The following is a 10,766-nucleotide window of genomic DNA, read 5'->3' on the forward strand; positions in this document are numbered from 1 at the left end:
ACGAACAGGACATGACTTATGACACCCCCATCCACATACACATCATGTCCACTGCTCGCTTCGCACACAGACATACTCCGTCAAGGACAGACGCAGCGAGGCGCCGCGCCTTTCCAAAATGCGGCTCGTCCGGGAGCCACCTATCATCACAACGACGGCGGCCACGCCGCAGGACTCGCCCAGCACCACCCTGGAGCCGGGCATGACCTTCCGCCAGTGGGGCGACATGGAGGTGAGTGCTCTCTGATCGTTTTCTCGCTTTTCGAACTTCATTCAACTCTACTGCCACGCCAACAGCCACCGCCTCCTCCATCGCCATCGCTGCTGCGACCCCCGAACATTTTCACTGGGGGACAGCGCACCCTGGACGAGGGCATACCCGCCATCGATCTCATTCCACCCTCCCCAGTGCTCGCCCACAAACCGCTCAACATCCTCAACGCCAGCCAGCTGGGAGTGGGTGTGGGCGGAGGCATGGGCATAGGCATGGGCATGAGCATGGGGATAGCAGGTGGGACGGGGAGCACAGGAAGCAGCATGCACAGCGTCATCATCGATGACATATCGAAGAGCTCTGGCTCGACAGCAGCTGCCACGCCCATCTATGTGCCCACTATATCCTCCTCGTCGACGGCGGGGGGACTCCAGCCTCCGATTGGGCCCTCCACAGCGCACACGGAGAGCCACAGCTACAGTCACAGTCTGAATGATCTGACGGGCTCGATGACAGTCCATGGACCTGGAACTGGAATTGGACCCGGAGCTGGACCTGGAACTGCTACCAGTGCCGGTGCCTCGACCAGCGGCAGTTCTTCCAGCGAGCGCCTTCCCCTGACCCCGTCCCCGTCCCCGTCCCCGTACAGCGGAATTGGTGGGGGCAGCTTTAAGCAGCGCTTCCGGCGTAGCAGCTCCAAGAAGAGAAGACCCCAGCCGACAGCCGCAGCTGAGGACAGCATCAGTGGCCATGACGAGGAGGAGCAGCAGCAGCAGCTGAACAACGGCAGCGACAACAGCTTCCTGCTGAGGAGCAGTGCGGGAGGAGGATTGGGAGGAGGTGGTGCAGGTGCAGGAAGCGGAAACGCAGCAGGAGCTGCCAAGGACACCAACCGGCTGAGCCCGCAAAACTCGATCCGCAGACTCTCGAACACGCTGAGCATCGGCAGTGGCAGTAGTCCGGGGGCGGCGCTGGGCAGTCGCCGGGCCTCGGCCTGCATCTTCAACTCGCAGGTGTACCAGAACCTGAACCAGCCCCCGAAGCTGCGTCCGGGCCCGGGTCAGCGGCGGATGAGCTCCATTGAGCTGGCATTCAGCAAGACCTCGCACCTGAATCTGCACAACCTGGAGGCGAACCGCAAGTCGCTGTCCTACACGAATTCTAAGATGGACCTCGACAAGTGGCAGAGGTCGTACGGCAATCTCAACGAGCCGGACAACATGCTGCAGCAGTACATCGAGGCGCGGGACAAGCGCAAGACCTCGATAAGCCACTATAACCTGAAGAAGCGGCTCGAGGAGAAGGAGCTCCAGCAGTTGCAGCAGCTCCACCAGCAGCAACTGCTACTCCAGCAACAGCAACAGGACTCCTCGTCCTCCTCCCAGCAGCAGCCCCAGTCCCAGTCCCATCGGCTCTCCAAAGAGTTCCAGCACATGGCACTGCAGCCACATTCCATGATGTCAAGTGGCGGGCGGATGTCCAAGCTGATGATGATCATCGAACGGCTCACGCCAAGGCAGTTCGCCATGGAGCGTGAGTCCTACTCGATGTACGTCTTTCCCGAGGATAACAAGTGAGTGGCCTAGCATTTACAAATTATTTCGAAGACTGGAAGTCCGCTAAAGTCGGGGAAATCGGATCCCTTTATAAGAAAATTTGCAAGAATATTATATTTGAGATCCATTGAGATCATGGGTTTTTCATAACAATATCTAACCAAACCGTAGGACTATCTTCTTAATTGATGTGCCCATACGCGAATTTGGGAAATTCCATTGCAATTTAAACTTTGAATTTTTCCATTAATCACCTTATATCCACTCGATTTGCGACGCCCAGGTTTCGGCAGGTCTGTACGTGGTTTGTCAATCAGAAGTGGTTTGACAATGTTGTGCTGCTGTTCATCGCACTCAACTGCATCACCCTGGCGATGGAAAGACCAAACATCCCTCCAACCAGCACCGAAAGATTGTTTCTGTCAACAGCCAATTACGTGTTCACCGCCGTCTTCACCGTTGAGATGTTCATTAAGGTACGATTTTGCCAGTAGGCCTGACTGGCCCGACTGGACCGACTGGCTCTTCCGGCGTAAAAGCAGAACATTGCTTTAAACCGAAACCTGAATTCCGTTTGCAGGTAGTCGCCACGGGCATGTTCTACGGCACGGATGCGTACTTCACATCCGGTTGGAATATCATGGACGGATCTTTGGTTACCATTTCCATAATTGATTTGTTAATGTCATTGATTAGCGAATCGAGCCCGAGGATATTTGGGATTTTAAGGGTAAGTAGGGGGTCTCTGGGCTAATTTGCAATCCGATAGCAGTCGCAGTCGCAGGCCTCAGCATCAGCATCATCGACAGATAAATTTCAACAACAAATTTGTACAACAAGAAATCAACAACAACTAGTACAACTAATGCGATTCCAATAACAGCTACAACAACAACAAGCAAGAACAACAACCAGAACAAGCAGTACAATCGAATCGACCACGCCCATTTATTTGGCTGCTGTTTGCGCACGCGCGGATCAGAAAAGCTCTCGCTAAAGCTCTCAATAAAGCTATATCAAGCTCAAGATCGCCTTCGCTCGCTCGCTCGCTCGCTCCTTCGCTCGATGCTATGCTCTATCTATCTATATCTGTCTGCTGATTGGCTATCTCTATATACTTTTCTCTCTTTCGCGCACACACACACACACAGACACACACACACACACAAAAACACAAAAACACATACTCTAACACTCACACACCCACCCACACACAGACACACGATTGAACAATTGAACAACTTCTTCCTCAAATCTTTTCAACAATTTTTGTTCAATTTTTGTGTATACATATGTATGTATTCGTATTGTGTGTGAATATCGGGTGTATCTATATATATCTATCTATCTATCTGTATCTTATGTATATATGTACATACCCGTATCTCTCTCCCTCCCGCGAAACCGCAGGTAAATTCCTTATTCTGCTTTAATGAGTTACTGAGCAAAAAATAAATCCAATTGCTTTCACCATTTGTTACTATATGTGTGTGTAGTCCCGAAACCGAAATCCATTCCAAAGATACTATTCCAAATCCAGTAAATGTTTGGCTCGCCTCCATTGAGTTCTTGTATGTATATTGTATATATAATTCGACCGATTCGGTTACTTCTCGAAACAAAACCAAAAAAAAAAAACAAAAAAAAACCCTCATGTTCAGCTTTATTCCTCCCCAAAAGAATTTGAATGTATTGAGAAATTATCCCATTGAACCCATTACGTTCCATTTGAATCCATTTCATTTAATCATTTAATTCATTCCATTTAGATTCACATATATGTATGTATATGATAATAATTATAACCAATACATTTATATATACAACTGTGTTCGGAACGATGGTGGTGCCAAAACAAAGGAAACGACAACTTTGTCAAAAAGTTTATAATGGAAAAAATGGGCGAGACAGCTTTTATGTACATGGATTAAAACAAAAGTTGAAAACTACGTCTAGGTTATCTTTTCAAATCTAGCGTTATTTTTTACAAATTCAAAGTTAGGAAAAGAAAAGGCCATCTTATACCACGTTATATCTGAGATAAATAATTGTTGTTTAACAATTTAAAACTATTAATGAAGTTAAGATGGACAGGACAATCTTTGAAGCGTCTGGATACAGATACAATTAGTATTTAGGGTGCAACCTGTAAAGGCGAATTTGTACTTAAATTTTTTGCAATAGATGGAAATTAGTTGGGTTTCCTCTCAAGGAAGATACATATTCTTCTAAAAGCAATGGTACAGTACAGACTGATGGAGATATTTACTGATGCTTGAAGGAGCTACTTTTATTCCGAACGCAGCTGTATTTTGGCATATATGTAGATCCTAGGATCCATATAGATCCCCATCCGCACCACCGACCATCCACCATCCAGCATCCAGCATCAACCATTTTAGCTTTGCTTTGTTGTCCACACACACGTTTGTTGAGCGCTTTGTTTGCGTTTAATTTAATTCCATTTAATTCAATTCAATTCAATTCCATTTCATAAGAGGTGGCGCCGCCAGGCGTGTTTCGCGAAGAGCGATATAAGCAGTGCAAGCAGTGCATATTCGTTATATAAATACCTATTGAACATACCCCTACTATCTCTTTCTCTCTCAATGGTTCGTTCGCAGGTGTTTCGGCTACTTCGTTCCCTGCGGCCTCTGCGGGTGATCAACCGTGCCCCGGGTCTGAAACTAGTCGTGCAAACGCTCTTATCGTCCCTACGTCCCATCGGCAACATCGTGCTGATCTGCTGCACCTTCTTCATCATCTTCGGGATACTGGGCGTACAGTTATTCAAGGGCACCTTCTTCTACTGCGAGGGCGAGAACATCAAAAACGTGCGCAACGCGGACGAGTGCCGCCGCATTCCGGGCAACGTCTGGACGAACCGCAAATACAACTTTGACGACCTGGGCAAGGCCCTGATGTCCCTCTTCGTGCTGAGCTCCCGCGACGGATGGGTGAACATCATGTACACGGGCCTCGATGCCGTCGGCGTCGACCAGCAGCCGATCGTAAACTACAACGAGTGGCGGCTGCTGTACTTCATAGCGTTCATCCTGCTGGTGGGCTTCTTCGTGCTCAACATGTTCGTGGGCGTGGTGGTGGAGAACTTCCATCGGTGCCGCGAGGAGCAGGAGAAGGAGGAGAAAATCAGGCGCGCGGCCAAGCGGGCCCTGCAGATGGAGAAGAAGCGCCGCCGGATGCACGAGCCGCCCTATTACACCAACTACTCGCCCACCCGCATGTTCGTGCACAACGTCGTGACCTCCAAGTACTTCGACCTGGCCATCGCAGCCGTCATAGGGCTAAATGTGGTCACCATGGCCATGGAGTACTACAAGATGAAAATGGCCCTGCAGTATGCCCTGAAGATATTCAACTACTTCTTCACCGCCGTCTTCATCCTGGAGGCGAACATGAAGCTGGTGGCCCTCGGCTGGAAGCTGTACCTCAAGGATCGCTGGAACCAGCTGGACGTGGGCATCGTCCTGCTCTCGATCGTGGGCATCGTGCTCGAGGAGCTGGAGACGAAGATCATACCCATCAATCCGACAATCATTCGGGTGATGCGCGTCCTGCGCATCGCCCGCGTCCTCAAGCTGCTGAAAATGGCAAAGGGCATTCGGGCACTGCTGGACACCGTGATGCAGGCCCTGCCACAGGTGGGCAACCTGGGACTGCTCTTCTTCCTGCTGTTCTTCATCTTCGCGGCGCTGGGCGTGGAGCTGTTCGGGCGCCTCGAGTGCTCCGACGAGATACCCTGCCAGGGCCTGGGCGAGCACGCGCACTTCGCCAACTTTGGCATGGCTTTCCTCACATTGTTTCGCGTAGCGACTGGCGACAATTGGAACGGCATCATGAAGGACACGCTGAGGGATAATTGCGATGACGCGGCCGATTGTGTACGCAATTGCTGCGTCAGCTCGGTTATTGCTCCCATATTCTTTGTGATATTCGTGCTAATGGCGCAATTCGTTTTGGTGAATGTCGTCGTGGCTGTACTGATGAAACACCTCGAGGAGAGCCACAAGCAAATGGAAGACGAGCTCGACATGGAGGTGGAGCTCGAGCGTGAGCTGGTGCGCGAGCAGGAGTTCGCCCAGGAGCAGAAGCTGTGCCAGCAGCTGGCGGAGGCGCAGGCAAAGGCGGCTGCTCCCCCACGCCCCCTCGCCAAGGTCAAGTCGCTGCCGAAGAACTTCATCTACAGCACCCCCTCGCTGGACAAGAAGTTCCCCAGCCCCCAGTCCCTCACCAGCAGCGCGGCCACCAATCTCAACCAGCTACAGCAGCAGAATCCATCCACATCGACATCCACATCGCCGGGACTGGGCGGACTGGCGCAGCGGGGCGTGACAGCGGGAGCGGGAGGACGCCGCCAGACCGTACAGTACTTCAATCAGCCACAAAGCGGGCCGGGCCTGGGTCTCGGCCTTGGCCTGGGCCTGAGCCTGGCCGAAATGGGTGGCACGCTGACGCCTCAGGCGCTGAGCGCGCGGCTGGGCGAACCCTTTGGCGGCGCCTCAACAGCGACGGCAGCGGGAGGAGGAACTTGTGCCGGCTTCGGCCAGGAGCCGGGCAACCTCCAGCTGCCGCCTCTGGGGCGCCGCGGGCGACGCGCCTCGGCCGCTGCCGGCTTCCGCAAGCGCGGCGTGCTGTCCAAGGAGCGCTCGCTAGACGAGCAGGCCATTCGACGACGTAATCTGGAGGCCAAGCGCACCAGCTGCGACTCGCTGCCCTGGGGTGGGGATGCTCTCGACTACAGGCGCGGCACCATCTTCGAGAGCCTCGAGTCGGATGGCGGGGGCGGCGGACTGGGATCGGGATCGGGATCTGGAGGATCGCCACTCGGTTTTGATATTCGCAGCGTGCGCAGTGCGGATGTTCCGCACCTGGAGCCGGAAACCGATGCTCTGGCCGTGGTCAGTGCCCTGGTGCCCGCAGCAACGCCTATGCCCCTGTCCATGCCGCTAGCCCTGCCCATGCCCACGCCCACACCCACACCCTCATCCACACCCACCGGGATGTCGTCAGCACATCATCCGCCACCACGTCGCCCCTTCGGCTGGTCGCAGTCCGTCGACCAGGGCTGCCTCCTGGGGGCGCCCGGTCGCAGCAGCCTCCTTCTGTCCGTGCCGCGCTCGATGCCCCCCCGGAGCCGCAGCGGCAGCACCAAGCAGCTCTTCAAGCAGCAGGCGCTCGACGAGGATGCCGACATGGACGAGAGCTCGCTGCTGCTGCCATCCGTCAGCGGGGGAGCCGTTGGAGGCCCCACCCCCACCGTCGCCGCTGCCCTGGAGAGCGTGGCTGCCGCCAGTGCTGTGGACTCCCACTTGCTACCAGGCAAATCCGATTCGGCGGACATCTTGCGCATTATCAGCGAGCGGCGGCGGATGGATCAGCGGGACCAGAGGGATCCCAGGGACGATGTCGAGGACAGGGACAGCGACTACAACGAGCTGTTGCTGGTCAAGTCCCCCCAGTCCTCGATGGACTAGGCATGCAACCCCTGTATGTCTATCTCAATCTCTCTCTCTCTCTCTCCAAGTATACATAGATCCCTGTCTGTCGCCCATACTTTGTATACCAGTCTCTATAAAACAAAAAACAAGCCAGTCGAAAAACAAAAAAATCTTTAGGGAATTTTCTAAGTGCTCAGTTTTAGAACTTGAAAACTACAACTAAAAAGAAATCGATAGGCAATAGGCAATAGCGATAACAATAACGATAAATGAAAATGATTAATCGATAGCCGTAACTATTACCGATAAACGATAACTAATCTTAGAGCGTTCGTTATCCAACGCAAGACAAAAACAAAACAAAAAACAAAACTAAAAAAAAGCGAGAAAACAAAAAGAAAGAATAAAAAAAAATTGTCAACTGTTTTTAGTGCAATCCTACGGTTTTCATAACTTTAAAAAGCATCCAGATGGTATCAGAACCTACAAAACGGAGGTCTCAAAAACAAACACACGCAGAAGATAAACCGAAATACCGCAATAAGAAAAAATAAGAAAATAAACTAAAGTAACAAAAAAAAAGAACTACGTTTAATGTTGATTAGAGCGTTTTCCGTTTCAAGCTGTAGTCGAGAGGTCTAAAGCCACGAGCTGACGAATTATATACAAGCGTTATATGCGATTTACATATACATATACTATATACTATATACAGTTATATATACATACTTATACATATATATACTACTTATAGGGGTACTGCATACATGATGGAAATTTGTGAACAAAAGATCATCAACTCTGTGATTAGCTCTTAAAGTTTAAACATTTATAGGACGAAGGCGGCGGTGAATACACTCAGACACTCACACTCACCACTAAACACGTATGATGTCTGTATATAGTAAGAATGTATGTGTGTATTTTACTTAGTCTAGAAAGGGAAACTAACTAAACAGAAACAGAAAACTCAAAACACAAACACAATGCTGACAAGACCTCCATAGTACATACGAATACGAGTACAGCTGAAGCTGAAGCTGAAGAGCCAGCACCTTGATAAGCAATTGCACATTGTACGAGTACGAGTACGAGTACGAGTAGCTAATAAGATCGTACCTAGTCCCCCCCAAAATCCAAAAATCAACAATAAAGAAAAAGGAAATAAGAATAGTATATGTGCTGCGTTGACGCGCTGCACCTCATTTGTTGCTAAGGAAGAAGGAAAAATCTATGTGCAAACGAATTTACTTAGGTACTTAGACACACCCAGAAACCTATATAAACCTATAGAAACCTATAGAAACCTACATATATGTATGATATATGGAAACAGATAATGGATACAACCCAATACCAATAGTCCATCTGGTCGACAATCTTTGCATTATCTCTCACTCTATCTCTATCCTCTATGAACTCTGCCTTTTCCATAGGACCCCAGACACCACCCCACAGCAAAACAGTGCCAACGTCAGCGCATTAAGGGTACTCATGTTTGGTAAAGACATGAGAGATTCTTTCTGTTTTTTTTTTTTTTTTTTTTTTTGTGGATACAGTTCTTGTAACTATCCCAAGAATAAAAGATGGCAACAACTACAACTAAATGAAGCAGAAGAACTTTAAAGTCTAGCATTTATAAACAAAAACAAAACCAGAACAAATTAGTAGAAATTTAATGATTAATGTTTAATGAATATATATAGTGTATATATGGAACTATCAACGAATTACAATAGAGCATCAAGATATTTCTAGGCACTTGATTGGAGCGATCGACAGGAGGGCGAAAAGCTGATAGAAGAAGACGGAAGATGGAAATGAGGAATAAGTAGGACAAGGAACACTAACTTAACACTGTCAATTTTTCAACATGATCTAAGCTTATTTTTCAAAGAAAACCAAAAGCAAAAAACGAAAACGAAAACAAAACAAATTTTACACTCTTTGTACACACTGTAAAAAAAAAGAAGAATGAAACGAAGAAGCTACCCAGTTTAGATAAACTTTAAACAAAGAACTTACAAAATCAAACTTAGCAAACGATTTGGGCGAAGGCTATGACGACGACGAAGAAGCAACAAATTTGATTAATAATAATTTCATCTGTGCCTTTCTCTACGAAAATATATATACATATATATATATATATATTTACATTTATACATAAACTATATACAAATTTATCAGATACTAGAACTCTTCTAGACTCTCCAGCTCTCAAGCTCTCCCTTCTCCTTCTCCCTATTCTGTCTAACACACACACACACCACACCCACGCACAGAACTAACCCCTACTCACCACAGACACAGTCAAGACGAAGGACGAAGCAGTGCGTTATGTAGGGCAAGCCAAGCAGAAGTAAGAAAGAGGTGGTCATAGGAGTGCGACATGGGGCACATAGGCGGCACCAAGCAGTACTAAGCAGTGCAGTGTCTCGCGTTGGGAACTAATGAAGAAAATGCAACTCTGACAAAACTATTTACGATGCAAAACGAATGAATAATAAAATAATTACTTAAGCCCACTAACAACCCAAAAAACCGAAAAGGGAAAATGAAAAACGATAAAGATAAAGATAAAGGAAAAGGAAACGCATGCATAAAAATACCAATAAAATAAAATTATAAGCAAACGCAAGCAAAAAGTTTATAGGTTAATGCGCTAGTAGTTTTGAACCGTTTATTTTTTTGTAATTGTAATTTTGTATTGTAGCTGCTTGATGTAAACTGAAATCAAATGAAACCGTATTCGCTTTCAGTTTTTAGTTGAGTGTGTTCCCTCTTTTCCCTCTGTTTGTTTGTTTGATGAGCAGAGTAAGGCAACCTATCGCATAAAGAGTGTTTTTCTTGTTGATTAATAATTAGGTAAAAATGCTACAGAGCATAAGTTAATTAAAGCAAAGCAAGCGACAAGCGACAAGCGAAAAACAGAAAAACCAAAAAACCAAATTAGACAAAGTTGCAGACGAAGCAAATTAAATTTAAAAAAATTATAGCCATAAAGGTAAACGAAATGCAAAACTAAGTAAATTTGCTTTTAGCCCCATGCAGGTACAAAGGTACAAAAAGAAACACAGAAAAAACAAAATTAAATCAAACCAAAGCCAAAGCAAAGAAAAACCAAGAAGCAAAACCAAAGGAAAAACATATGTGAAATGTATGACAATTGCTTGTGTGTGTGCCACTGTCAAAGGGGAAACCCAAGCCAGAACCGAATGGAAAACCAATGTGAATTGGGCACTACTCGTATACCCCCTGCTGTAACCACTAAAACTAAAAAACTGTTAAGAACAATAGCCATAGCCGTGTGTAATCATTTCGTTGCGTGCAATTTGCGTATAATTTAACGATTCGATTGGTTCCACTAAATATGTACGTACTATACACTGAGAATGCATATGTAAAATCAGCAGCAATGCTAAAACCAAAAAAAAAACAAAAACAAAAACGAGCATTATAAATTAAAGAGAATTTGAAAAGAAACAAGAAATAATTAGCATTATTATCACTGTATGGGTGGGATACACTAAGACA

At 47.5% G+C, this 10,766-nt stretch overlaps 1 protein-coding gene across 12 annotated transcripts in view; it reads left to right on the forward strand.

The window, feature by feature from the left end:
- Positions 1–10,336, forward strand: part of LOC108164678 (voltage-dependent T-type calcium channel subunit alpha-1G) — a 90,084-nt gene extending 79,748 nt beyond the window's left edge. For 11 of the 12 annotated variants that reach the window (XM_033389370.1, XM_033389372.1, XM_033389365.1 and 8 more), the window contains 5 exons: positions 71–232; positions 298–1,787; positions 2,054–2,246; positions 2,351–2,500; positions 4,395–7,265. In XM_033389370.1, coding sequence (XP_033245261.1) covers positions 71–232; positions 298–1,787; positions 2,054–2,246; positions 2,351–2,500; positions 4,395–7,265 — 4,866 coding nt within the window. Of the gene's footprint in view, positions 1–70; positions 233–297; positions 1,788–2,053; positions 2,247–2,350; positions 2,501–4,394 lie in introns of all 12 variants that reach the window. The other variant, XM_033389347.1, reaches the window with a different exon arrangement.
- The last annotated feature ends 430 nt before the right edge of the window (positions 10,337–10,766 follow it).

The sequence above is a fragment of the Drosophila miranda genome, chromosome XL, assembly GCF_003369915.1.
Source record: "Drosophila miranda strain MSH22 chromosome XL, D.miranda_PacBio2.1, whole genome shotgun sequence".
NCBI classification, from domain to species: domain Eukaryota; kingdom Metazoa; phylum Arthropoda; class Insecta; order Diptera; family Drosophilidae; genus Drosophila; species Drosophila miranda.